At 42.3% G+C, this 14,172-nt stretch overlaps 1 protein-coding gene across 1 annotated transcript in view; it reads left to right on the forward strand.

Moving 5' to 3' along the window:
* The first annotated feature begins 8,901 nt into the window (after nt 1-8,901).
* ANXA13 (annexin A13) overlaps nt 8,902-14,172 on the forward strand; it is a 48,074-nt gene continuing 42,803 nt past the window's right edge. Inside the window, exon 1 of the mRNA XM_089677529.1 lies at nt 8,902-9,022. Within this exon, the coding sequence (XP_089533655.1) occupies nt 9,008-9,022 (15 nt within the window). The 5' untranslated portion in view covers nt 8,902-9,007. The remainder of the gene's footprint in view (nt 9,023-14,172) is intronic.

Genomic DNA, 14,172 nt, shown 5'->3' on the forward strand with positions numbered 1-14,172 from the left:
CCTATGGGACCATCCTCTCCTGCTTAAATATCCGAACTACGGGGCACGCCATAGGTCAAACTGCCCATACACCACAGCAAATGAACCCTAGCGATATCAATAGCAACTTCCAAACACAGTACATCAATAATGCAATTGACACCTGCCTACATGCTGGCTGAACAAAAACCTAACAGTACATGGCCAGCTTTATTCTCAGTCCTGGTCTGAGACATGCTGCTCTCTATGTTGTAGACTGCAGACCAGCTGAGCGAAAAAAATATGAATGATGATGGCTTTTATAGGGCATGGGGAAAAAGACTATTTTTGAAAAATTGCTTGGTGTCTCTAAAGTACTATCCTTTAACTGTTGTCAACCTTCATCAAGTATTCCTAAATTGTACCTGTACAACAACTTTAGTCATGAAGCAAACCAGCACATTGATCAGTTATGAGGAGCAAAGTCCAGTAGCCTATATAAACAGATTTCAGATTTAAAAAAATACAAGGAAAAAAGCAAAAATTGATAGCAGCAGGTTACAGAACTTGCTCTTTGAATTATTAAATGAATCGCGTGTTTCAGTTTCAGGCAACAAAGACAGTTATCATTTCAGGCACTTGGATACAAAGAACCCTGCACTCTTTACACTTGTTTATGTTGAAAGAAGAAGGGTTTCCATATTCCGAAGGTTATTCCTAAGGTTGGGTGATGAATTATAGTTATATAGTTCTTTATCTTCATAGATAATGCACAGGAATGCATGATAACATGATATGGACTAAAAGGCTTGCAAGTATCGGGGAATGCCCAGAATGAGATCGATCCCTTGGGCAGTGAATTCAAAGGAGGTGGAATGAAAAGAAGTAAAGGTTAAGGGTCTATTCACACTGATCTGTCTTGGTACATTGCAATAACATAGAGGCACTAATATGCATTGTGTTAAGGCAGCCAATTCATTTCAATGGGCTGACAATGTATCAAAAATAAAATGTGCAGCATTTTTTCAAAGCACAGTAATGCGTTACTTCACTGCAACGCTTGTACTTTGCAGTTGCATTGAGTTAGTGCATTGGAATGCCAATAAAAGGAAGGAACTGCAACACACCAATACAAGAAACATGCGTTCTGTGTTGCCTTAGTGTGTTGCAGTGCCTTCATTTTAATGGCATTCCAATGCACTAACTCAATGCAACTGCAATGTACAAGTGTTGCAGCGAGGTAACGCATCACTGTGATTTGTGGTCAGCTCACTGCACTGGGGAAGTATGAACTTGGGCTTGAAGCATAATGTTATTCAAAATGTTTTACTTTGATATACATAGAGTGAAGAAGATTTAAAGCTTTTGTTAGGTCTTTCCTGCCTGGGTTGAGAAGATTTCCATTTGTTTCCTGTCAGGTTACACTGTTATCTAGACAACGTGCTCTGTCTGGCTCAGTCAATACATGCTGGCTGAACACAGCAACAACAGGATAACAACTCTGGAGACTTTTGGTTGGATTGTGAACTTTGTATGTTGTCACCTGACCAGGGGCGGACTGATCATTTGGAAACTCGGGCACTGCCTGAGGGCCCGGGGTCAATAGAGGGCCCCATGAGATGTCCCTGGTACCTTTTTCATAGGCTTTATTGAGTTTGGGCAAGGACACAGGGGCCCCATGATCCCCTATTGCCCGGGGGCCCCATGAGTTGTCAGTCTGCCCCTGCACCTGACTCATTTGGAGTACCTGATATGTCTAGGAGCCCGATTTAACATCAACCAAAACGCAATATCCTTGCCAGGCAAAAATAGTTCATTCATCAGAAGGAACATAGTAATAGTTTTTCATGTATCGTGTCTGCAAGTGAAACAATGTTCCAAGATATTGGGAACGTTAACAATTCCCATGATACAGTGGGTACAATGGCATGTTTGCCCTTTCCAGCATTAGTTCCTGTGGACATTGTTCGATTTGCTCAAGAGAATTCAGATCACCCAGGGCATGACACAATGCCGCTGGTGATTAATACACAAAGAAAATAAATTTGTATTGGAGTAACTCAAGGTCACTCTTTACTCACCACCTTATGGGCCATAGTTACAGTAGATGCCAGTGGTAAAGGCTGAGGTGCACACTACTAGCATACAATATAGAATGTTGTGTCCAATGTGGTAGAGTTAAGGGTGGCATTCTTCCCCCAAAAGCTTTCAAACACCTTCTTCTAGGTCAGCTGATCCAACTCAGATAGAAAACAGTCTATATCAACAAACAAGAGGGCATGAGGATGTAACTTTGCTACAAGATGTGTAACCTTTAGTGGTAAGGGCACAAGTATGGGCTGCTGCAGAACAGAACAGTTGCATACATGCCAGGGATTCGGATCTCCTCTCCACTAGTAGACAACAATGAAGGGTCTTTACATGCAGAGGTCTTTCAGTGGATAACCCAAATATAGTTCCTTCCAAACTTTGACCTGTTCACCCCACTGCGCATTACAAACCTGAACAAGTTCTATTTCATACTTTGTTGCACCCAAGTGATGCACTGACCATGCAGTGGAACTTCTAAATTTCTAACAGCTTATGCCTTCCCTCCAGTGCCACTGATCATAGTTTCTTCCCACAATGTGCCAGGCCAGGTGAAGCTATTGATATTGTCAGTGATCCCGTTTTGGCCAAACAGGTCGTGGCTTTCACTCCAGCTACACCTACTGGAAGCATCTGTGCCCAGCGTATCTTCAATTAACGATCTGATTATTAAAGGGGAGAGATTAACAGAAGCTGAATGCCAGTGACAAGTCATCAAAGTGCTGTTAAGTGCTAGGAAGCCCAGTACAAACAACTACAAGAAAATCTGGGCAAACTTTGTCCTCTTTGCTGCTGGATTAGGGTTTATCTGGTAAAAGGTCTAGTTCAGAACATAATGGAGTTCCTGCAGTTTGATCTGGACATGAAGCTCAGTTTTTTTGGGTTTTTTTTCGGTGAGCCACAAAAGTTCTAACAGATTAATTCCTGTGAGGAGTGAGGAAACTGAGACTGCCTAGAAACCCACTACTCCCACAGTGGGATCTGCCTCTGGGTTTGAGTATCTATCTGAATTCCTTTTCTGAGTACAAGTTTGTACATTAGGAAGTTTGAGTCTTAAAGTAGACTTCCTGGTTGCTCCGGGTTTTGGAGTTGAAAGCATTGGGATGTACTGTAGAGACCAAATTGCAGGGTTGTCCTGCTACCTTTGTTAAACATCATACCAAACATCTGCTCATATTTTGATTTAAATCAAGGACTGGTTTTATCCATTTTCAAGTATGCAGAAATGTAGCTGAATCTGCTGAATGTAGGAGAAATCCTATGGGTCTATATACATTCAAGCAACTTCTGAAGTTATACTCTTAAGTGTGATATTTGTCTTCATATTTAAGTTGTTTTGCTTGATATGATTTTTTAATAGTAATTTTTTATTGTTGTTTTATGAGTCTCACAGTATTATGACCTGACTGATTGACCCCTAAGATTAGGCTTTCTTCCAGAAGTTATTAGGGGTTTCTTCTCTAGTGTGCTACTAGAAAAGTGAAGTGAATTATTGATACAATCATTGTACATGACTCATGGTAGTTGTGTGATTATGTGATTGAGGTTGGGTTATTGCAGGTCAACTGAATGAATCAACCAGTTGTGGCTTTATCGCCTCCTCCTGGCTCTGAAAGACCATAAAACCTTCCAGAAGTAGGTAAGCAGGAGGGGGTGGGGACCTAATCTGTATGTTCACGGGAGTCCAGCCAATTTCAGGTTTAAAAGCCCTGGTAGATGGCCGTGAGATGGGAAGTACCGTATTTTTCGCTCCATAAGACGCATCTGACCATAAGACGCGCCTAGGTTTTAGAGGAGAAAAACAAGAAAAAAAATATTCTGAACCAATGGACTGCAGACACAGTACAGGAGATGACCAGAGACTGCGGACACAGTACAGGGAATGACCAGAGACTGCGGACACAGTACAGGGAATGACCAGAGACTGCGGACACAGTACAGGAAATGACCAGAGACTGCGGACACGGTACAGGAGATGACCAGAGACTGCGAACACAGTACAGGAGATGACCAGAGACTGCGGACACAGTACAGGAGATGACCAGAGACTGCGGACACAGTACAGGAGATGACCAGAGACTGCGGACACAGTACAGGAGATGACCAGAGACTGCGAACACAGTACAGGGGATGACCAGAGACTGCGGACACAGTACAGGAGATGACCAGAGACTGCGGACACCGTACAGGAGATGACCAGAGACTGCGGACACAGTACAGGAGATGACCAGAGACTGCGGACACAGTACAGGAGATGACCAGAGACTGCGGACACAGTACAGGAGATGACCAGAGACTGCGAACACAGTACAGGGGATGACCAGAGACTGCGGACACAGTACAGGAGATGACCAGAGACTGCGGACACAGTACAGGAGATGGCCAGAGACTGCGGACACAGTACAGGAGATGGCCAGAGACTGCGGACACAGTACAGGAGATGACCAGAGACTGCGGACACAGTACAGGAGATGACCAGAGACTGCGGACACAGGACAGGGGATGACCAGAGACTGCGGACACAGTACAGGGGATGACCAGAGACTGCAGACACAGTACAGGGGATGACCAGAGACTGCGGACACAGTACAGGGGATGACCAGAGACTGCGGTCACAGTATAAGAGATGACCAGAGACTGCAGACACAGTATAGGGGATGACCAGAGACTGCGGACACAGTACAGGGGATGACCAGAGACTGCGGACACAGGACAGGAGATGACCAGAGACTGCAGACATAGTACAGGGAATGACCAGAGACTGTGGACATAGTACAGATGACCAGAAACTGAGAACATACTACAGGAGATGACCAGAGACTGCAGACAGTAAAGGAGATTACCAGAGACTGCGGACCTTTGGGGAGGGTGGGGGAACGGGTACCTGAATTTGACAGTACCCGCTCCCACTTCCGCGGAGTTGTCCTTCCTTCTTCCCGCGGCGGCTTCTGTGACAGCCGGGTTCCCACTGCGCATGCGCGAGAAGCGCTGCACTTTGTGAATGGCCCGGAGCCTTCTGGGACCTGTCATGTGTTTCCCAGAAGACGACGGACCATTCACAAAGTGCAGCGCTTCTCGCGCATGTGCAGTGGGCACCCGGCTGTCACAGAAGCCGATGCGGGAAGGCTGGAGCGAGGAACAGGTAAGGTCCTGCAGGAGAGAAGAGCTGAGTGGCCGGCCCAATATTCTGACATGGTGGAAATACCGGACTGGCCGCTTTACATTCGCTCCATAAGACGCACTGACATTTCCCCCCCTTTTTTTGGGGAAAAAAGTGCGTCTTATGGAGCGAAAAATACGGTAAAGGGAAGTTTCCCCAATGGGACACAGGTGACAAACAAAACCAGTACAGGGGTTATAACCTTCACTTATCCAAAATGAAAAAAAAAGTTTTGCCTTTGGTTCTGCTTTAACAAATATGTCACCCTAACATTTCTTATGCCTGATATGTGCCTGCTGGTCCATGTACTGGTATGAACATTTATCCTGTTCTGTTTGTATTGCTTCCTTTATGTGAAATACCTGGTGATCCTACCAGTTCCCCTGCTCTCCTATATCAAACTGACCACACTAGGTATGAAAGCACAGCATGGTCAAGTTTCTAGCCAATGAAAAGACATGTGCTGACATGACCCCCCCCCCCCCCCCCCCCAAAGCTGGAAAACAAAATATTTTTTTCCAGCAAGAACTCATCTATGTGGTCTTTTATTAAACTCTCCAGTATCTTCCCAACTATAGAAGTTAAACTAACAGGTCTATAATTACTTGGTAAAGATTTTGACCCCTTTTTAAATATTGGCACCACATTGGCCTTACGCTAATCCAGTGGTACTATGCCTGTCATGGGCAGCACAGTGGCTAAATGGTTAGCACTTCCGCCTGGCAGTACTAGGGTCGTTGGTTCAAATCCCAACCACAGCACCACCTGCCTGGAGTTTACATGTTCTCCCTGTGCTTGCGTGGGTTTCCTCTGGGTACTCCAGTTTCTTCCCACACTCCAAAGACATGCTGGTAGGTGAATTGGATCCTGTCTAAATTGGCCCAAGTATGTATATGTGAGTTAGGGACCTTAGATTGTACACCCCTTGAGGGTTAGGGACTGATGTGAATGTACAATATATATGTGAAGTGCTCTTAAAATTGAGCGCTTTTATTTTTTTTTTCGTATGAGCTAACAATACATGAAATCATGTTATGGTCACTGCTACCCAGATGTTCTTTTATATGGACATTCGTAATAAGCTCTGCATGGTTTGAGATTGCCAGGTCCAGCAGAGCATCATTCTAGTAGGGGCTTCTATGAAGTGTACCATAAAATTGTCCTGTAATAGGTTTAAAAATGTTTGCCCTTTAACTGTTCCTGCAGTACCATTACTCCAGTCAAATTCCGGGTAGTTAAAATCCCCCATTATTATCATCACTGTCCCAGCCCTTGCAGCCCTTTCAATCTGTGCAAGGAGCTGAGTCTCCACCTCCTCATTAACACTGGGAGGCTTATAACAAACTCCAATGATTACCTTTGTAGTACGCACCCCCATGTGCAGTTCCACCCATAATGCTTCAGCCTCATCACACTCTCCATCAACTAGGTCCTCTTTCACACTTGCTCTGAGATCACTTCTCACATAGAGACAGACACCACCACCTTTCCTATTTACTCTCTGTCCGAAAGAGAACATAACCAGGAATATTAATGGCCCAGTCATGTGAAGATTGAAGCCAAGATGCATTATAGTTCTGTTCATGCACCAAAGCTTCCAACTCACCTAATTTGCTTGGCAGACTTCTGGCATTAGTGAACAAACACTTTAATTTGTTGACACATTTTTCACACGTATTTTGCATATTTTTTATTTTCATGCAAATGGTACCAATTCCACTGATTGTTTGCAACATTGGAACCTTCCCTATCATCTGCCATAGCCTTCCCCCCATCTTTCCCCATTCCACCCACCAATAAGTACTAACCCCTGTCTGATCTCTCTACCCTGTTATAATCTAATTCTCCCTCCCCCCTCGATCCTAGTTTAAATACTCCTCCAGCCGTCCCATAAACCTCTCCCCTAACACAGCAGACCCCCTTCCATTTAGGTGCAAACCATCTCTAGCATACAGGTTGCACCCCAATGAAAAGTCAGCCCAGTGCTCTAGAAACCCAAATCCTTCCCTCTTACACCAGGTCTTCAGCCATGCATTGAGTTCTCTAATATCCCTCTGCCTTTCCTGAGTTGTGCATGGCACAGGTAATATTTCAGAGAATATCACCTTGGAGGTCCTTCCCTTCAACTTGCAGCCTAGTACTGTAAATTGATTCTTAAGGAGCCTCCACCTTCCATGTATTCTGTCATTGGTTCCAACATGAACCAAGACAGCTGGGTCTTGCTCAGCCCCTCCCAGTAATTTATCAACCCGGTCCACCACATGCCGAACCCTGGCACCAGGGAAACAGCAAACTATTTGGTTAAGGCGATCCTGGTGACAAATTATTCTCTCATTCCTTCTGATCATAGAATCCCCTACTACCACCAGCTATCTAGGCCTTCCTGCACTACCCTCACCACCCCTCCCAGATAGTCTGCCCTCCCAGCTGTTAGGGATAGCAGTGACATCCAGGGCTGCCACCCCTGAGCTTGCCACCCCCACATCTTCACCCAACTTGGCAAATCTGTTTGGGTGCCCAAACCCAGGGCCAGCCTTCCTTTTCTGTGAGTCCCTACCACTCCCTCATTACAGTAACCCATCTTCCTACCTGATAATCCTAATTAGCCCCTCCACCCTCCACATCAATCCCATTAGCTACCTGCTGAGAGAGGTTGTTGATTCTGCCCAGTGTTGCAACTTGCTCCTCCAGATCTCTAACACAAGTTTCCAGAAGGCCATGTAGCAGAATACATTTTTGCCAACATCTATGAAGAATTTTTATTTTTTTAATTTTTTTTATTGGATATGTTTCATAGCAGAAAGTAAAAAAAATATATTTTTTTTTTCAAAATTTCAAAATTGAATATTCTTTTAAAATATTAGGTCTTTTTTCATTTATATCGCAAATTTAAAAAAAAAACCCCAGTGGTGATCAAATACCACCAAAAGAAAGCTTTATTTGTGTGAAAAAAAAATTAATTTCATTTGGATACAGCGTTGCATGGCCACGCAATTACCAGTTAAATTAGCGCAATGCTAAATGGGAAAAAATGGCCTGGTAAAACCTTCTGGAGCTCAAGTGGATATCTATGTACAAGCACCTTGTCTTTCATTTCTATTTTAAACTTAATGGGTTGTTTTCAGAGGAGGACTGACAACTCATGGGGCCCCCGGGCAGTAGGGGATCATGGGGCCCCTGTGTCCTCGCCCACACCCAAAAAAGCCTATGAAAAAGCCAATGAAAGGTACCAGGGGCATCTCATGGGGCCCCCTACTGACCCTGGGCCCTCGGGCAGTGCCCGAGTGCTTGAATGGTCAGTCCGCCCCTGGTTGTTTTACAAGGTGGGGGTAAGCAAAACTAGAGAAGGCAAATAGTGGGATTAGACGTATGGTCATCTGATGTACAAAAAAATCTCTGAAAGCCTTAAGTAAAAAAGAAAATGGGGACAAATTTCAACTGAAGACAAACAATATTAGAGACCAGCAAATACTAATTTTGGAAAGAATCCATTATTTATAAAACTAAGGCTGAATTGCAAAAGGTTTCCTGCAGTTATCTCCGTAAAAAAGAAAAACAAATTCCAGTTTCATAGCCAATTTTACTCACACTTTTGTTTGCTCTTTGAACTGTCACAAAAAAATGTCCCAGAGATCATCCTTAAGAGTCATAGCTGATAGGCCACCAAAACTATGTAGAGAGGCCAAGCAAATAATAAGAGGAGTTACTTATTAATCTCACCCATCTAATAAAACTGGATTGTAAAACTTCCCGACAGACAAAGCAGCAAACACCTAGACGGACAGCATTACCCCAGCCAACATGGGCAACTTCCATGTAAGACCTTTAAATACATTGTAAATTGTTATGATTGCCTAATACTTATTGTGGTCACTATCTTAATCCATATGTTACTATTATAGGCGTGCTTGTAACCTCTGAAAAATCTTTGTCGTTCTTTGTATGTGGATGATGCAAATTACTGTTTGGTTATGTATCATATTTATTATTTAACTGGATAGCACTCTTGCCTTTGTGTTTTACAACCAGTGCATCTTTACAATTTGCCGTCATGTCTCTCCTCTACTCATTATTATGATGTGAAGTATTCATGGTAGGGGGACCACTGTATACTCATAAGCATTCATTGCCATTTGGTTGTTAAAGTTCAAGGGTGTTTGTAGGATCTACAGAGTGCCCATGGATTTCCTGTTGCCCAATTTAGCTGTTATATGGCAGATGCTTGGACAGCCTTACAAACCACAAGATTAAAATATACCCACTGCAGATGATACGGTTCACTACCCTCTCTGCCAATCCCTCCACTGGCTTCCACTCGCTCAATGAATCTAATTCAAAATACTAGCAACAACTTACAAAGCCATCCACAACTCTGCCCCCAGCTACATCACCAACCTGGTCTCAAAATATCAACCGAACCGATCTCTTCGATCCTCCCAAGACCTTCTGCTCTTTAGTTCCCGTGTCACCTCCTCCCATGCTCACCTCCAGGACTTCTCCCGAGCTTCTCCCATCCTATGGACCTCTCTAACCCAACCTCTCCAGCTGTCTCCTAATCTATCCACCTTTAGACGATCCCTGAAAACCTTTCTCTTTAAAGAAGTCTATCCTGCTTCTACCTAGTAAAATGCCATTTATTTCCTCCATCAGCTCATCCCCCCCACAGCTATTACCTTTTGTATCACTCAACCCTTCCTCCTAGATTGTAAGCTCTGACGAGCCGGGCCCTCTGTTTCCTCTTGTACCAAATTGTTTGGTAACTGTAATGTCTACCTTCATTTTGTAAAGCGCTGTGCAAACTGTTGGCGCTATATAAATCCTGTATAATAATAATAATATGGTTAAGTGAAATATCTCCTTTATCCTATTGCTATCTGTCTATACAATACATATATTATATCATAAGCCAGAATGCCTTTTCATGGACTTTTCTAATCCACAGCCTTTATGAAATTTGTAAAAATAAACAGATAATTTGATTTTGGCACATTGTAAATGGGCGCTAAAACATTCACCTAATTAAATTGCTGATGTGACAGTAATTATTGCCATCATTACATAGTATTTATTGCGGTAATATTAGGACTTTGAGCTACAGATTAGGGTTATTGTTGGAGGGTAGCTTTAGATTTACTCTACTAAAGCAGCCCACAGATGTTTAATTTTCTTTTTATTCAACCAGCAGATTGAAGAGAAAAAAAGACACGATTACCCATTCAAACATTCGAGGTGGATGGGGAATGTGTTGTGTCTTTGTATTCTGACAGTGGGTAGACTTCCCTTCCATCAGAATACACTGATCAGCACTGTCGGCTACAGCCAACAGCTCTGATTGAGTGGAAATTTTCCAACAGGGCGTTTGCAAGGAAACTGATTGGAAGATCAACTTCTGTACAACCAGTGCCCAAACAAGGATTGAAATTCGGCCCGCCAATGCTGAACCAGCTGAATTTCAATTCATGTATGGTTGGCTTAAGAACTTGGTTCAGGTTAAAGGACCGCTGTTGCAAAAAAAATGTGTTTTCTGATAACCGTATGTGAAGAATGCTTGTACTAATACTATTCAATATATGAGTTCCTTTTTATATTTCACATGGATTTGTTTAAGATTTTTTACCTCACTTACATGTAGATGAAGCTGTCCACCTAAAGTGACAGTGATGGGGCTTGACACATGCTTCAACACTGGGGGAATGCTTACAAAATGTATTTGTTTTCTATATTCCACTGATATACATTCATGTTTTACACATACAATGATATACTGTGGGTATAGGATTATAACTTTTTTTTTTCTATGGTTGAACTGGATGGACTTTTGTCTTTTTTTCAGCCAGACTATGTAACTATGATATACTGTTGGATTTAGGGCACTGATAGTATCCAGAACTATAGTGAACTTTTTGAATTCTCCACTGGGAGACTAAAGTAAGTAATTTTTACCAGAGAAAGTCACGTTGTTTGTCTCCCTCACAACACATTTCTCCATTTACTAAAACTGAAGAGTGCAAAATCTGATGCATCTGTACATGGGAGCCAATCAGCTTCGAACTTCAGCTTGTTCAATTAAGTTTTGACAAAAAAAACTGGAAGCAAATTGGTTTCTTTGCAGCGCTGCACCAGATTTTGCACTCTCCAGTTTTAGTAAATCAACCCCAATGCCTTGTAAATGTAAGCAACTGCTTGGTAAGGACAGTGGCAAAAGTATCTTGAGAACTCTTGGATATTGTTACAAATCTGCAAAAAAAGGAATGTATGTCCTCTAAAATCACAAGTATTCTAGGTTGGCTTTTGCCTTGGCTGCTCAAGAATCTCATCTGGGGTTGATTTACTAAAACCGGAGAGTGCAAAATCTGGTAAATGGGAGCCAATCAGCTTCTAACTTCAGCTTGTTCAGTTAAGCTTTGACAATAAATCCTGGAAGCTGATTGGTTTCTATGCAGAGCTGCACCAGATTTTGCACTCTCCAGTTTTAGTAAATCAACCCCAATGCCTTGTAAAAGTAGACAACTGCTTGGTAAGGACAGTGGCAAAAGTATCTTGAGAACTCTTGGATATTGTTACAAATCTGCAAAAAAAGGAATGTATGTCCTCTAAAATCACAAGCATTCTAGGTTGGCTTTTGCCTTGGCTGCTCAAGAATCTCATCTGGGGTTGATTTACTAAAACCGGAGAGTGCAAAATCTGGTACATGGGAGCCAATCAGCTTCTAAATTCAGCTTGTTCAGTTAAGCTTTGACAGTAAATCCTGGAAGTGATTGGTTTCTATGCAGAGCTGCACCTGATTTTGCACTCTCCAGTTTTAAGTAAATCAACTGCAGTCTCTTTTTTTTGGTTGTCTGGTCTGTTTTCTTGGCAGTGTTATATTGGCACTAGTTTGCCAATAGTATTGCCTGTAGTCTCCCTGCAGTTGATCTTTTACCTGCACTATATCTTTGTATTAGAGCTGCTTTTTAGGGGCAGGGCTTGGTGTTTTCGTGCCAACTTTAGTATAACTGGCCTTTGTATAGATGGATCAAAATTTGGCCGGTTCCTGCTGTACTGGCCAAATTTGATCTGTCTATGGCTGGCTTTACAAAAATGACCTTTTTTCCAGCAAATTTTGAAAGACAAACGGATAAATAGACGCTGTACAGTGGTATACAATTAGCAGTAGCTGCAGAAACCGGTCTAAATACCTGTTAGTTTTTCACCTTTTGTGGCTCATTATGGATTGGGATTTCTAGATAAACTGCTGCAGGTTCCTCAGTAATCGACAGATGACTGGGCCAGTGTGACAAGGTTCAGGTGGTGTTCAGTGATAGTGGTGGTTCCTAACATGTGTGCCATAACATATGACATGTCATAACATAAAAGGTGACCAACCTGCATTTACTGTTCCAGTTTTAATCTCTTCTGTTTGATCCAGCTTTGCTGGCATGCAGAATGTGATAGAAGGATAACCCTCCAATCTTTTTCTGTCTGCCATCCAGTCCACGTGAGTTACTGCCATGCTTGATTCTGGTGGAGTATAAAGTCCACATATTTCCCGTCATGTGAGGGATCTGTACTAGACTCTACTATGCACTCTCCCCTGTTTATTCACCGTCTATCCCAGAGCAGACATGGGGGCTGCAAAATAGCATGGATGTGAAGTTAAAGTAAAACTACGGATAGGCTATGGATATTTGATATTTACAATTTTTTAAACAGTAAATTAGCGTTTGTAAGAAAGTTCAGCGCTACAAAAAAAAAAATAAATATATATATATAGAGAGAAAGAGAGAGAGAGAGAGATTGAGGAATGGTAGAGTGCAACACATAGGAGTGCAAAAAACATTAGTAAATGCGAAGTCTAAAAATCAAACAATATGGTAAAGTGCATCATGAATGTAATGAGCTGAGTGAAACAGTAAGGTGCATCAAGTAAAAGCATGAAAATATCAGCTAAACAGCTCAAAAAGCAAATGCCAAATAATAAAGTGTATCACGGGCAGAATCTAAATACAATTATGTCCGTGGTGATCCGTGAAGTAAAGTGCAGTAGTAAATGATGTTACAATAAACATATAAAATCTGAGATATATAAATAGGAAAAAACTCTACATCAATGTCCGTGGTTAAATGTGCTATTTATATAGTCAAATATCCATAAATGGAAACAATTATCCGTGAAACCATAAGGCATTTGCAGAGTGCAAATGTGCTGATGATCACACAAAGAATCCACCACCTCTCTCGGATGTACACTCACCAGATGAAAACTGGTAACAGGCAATCAAGCATTAAACATCTGAGAATGGAAGGCAGCCACAGGGTTAATCCGGACCAAATTCGTCCAGGGCACTCGGATGGGAAGTCAGCTACAGGGAATAGCTCACCACAGAAGCCGATAAGGTTGCATATCATATAGTGTAGTATTTATCAGAGTATTAAAAAGTATCCAGGTGGAGACAGAAATCAAAAAAGCATAAAAAATGTACCAAGATGGCCACCACTCCGACCATCGGCAGTGGCGGTGTGACATCAGCAAATGGCGGCTCCACCCAACGCGTTTCGTGCACATGTACATCCTCAGACGTCCCTGCAATATATATATATATATTTATTTATTTATTTTTCTTAACAAGGTACTTTCTTACATATACTATTGTTAGGGATTGTTACCTTCACCCTGTGTGCTAGCTGCTCTCCAGATATCACCAGCGCTCCCCTATATATCAGATTCAGTAAATTAGCTTTATCCCTGACCTCTGTTGCTGCAACCACTTTGCAGAAATTCATCCTTAAAACTTGCAGCCGAAGCTATTTGGTTTTACTGCCACTGTAAAAATGACCTACCCATTTATGGTTACAAATATTAGATAAAATAAATCTTTGACCAAGGAGGGAGTGAACATGAACAGATGCCAGACACATATCAGAGTGTGAAACAGCTGGAATGCATAGCATTATTAACAATAGACAGTTTTCAACAGATGGAAAAG

The sequence above is a fragment of the Staurois parvus genome, unplaced genomic scaffold, assembly GCF_062004578.1.
Source record: "Staurois parvus isolate SC_StPar_1 unplaced genomic scaffold, SC_StPar_1.0 ptg000187l, whole genome shotgun sequence".
Taxonomy (NCBI): domain Eukaryota; kingdom Metazoa; phylum Chordata; class Amphibia; order Anura; family Ranidae; genus Staurois; species Staurois parvus.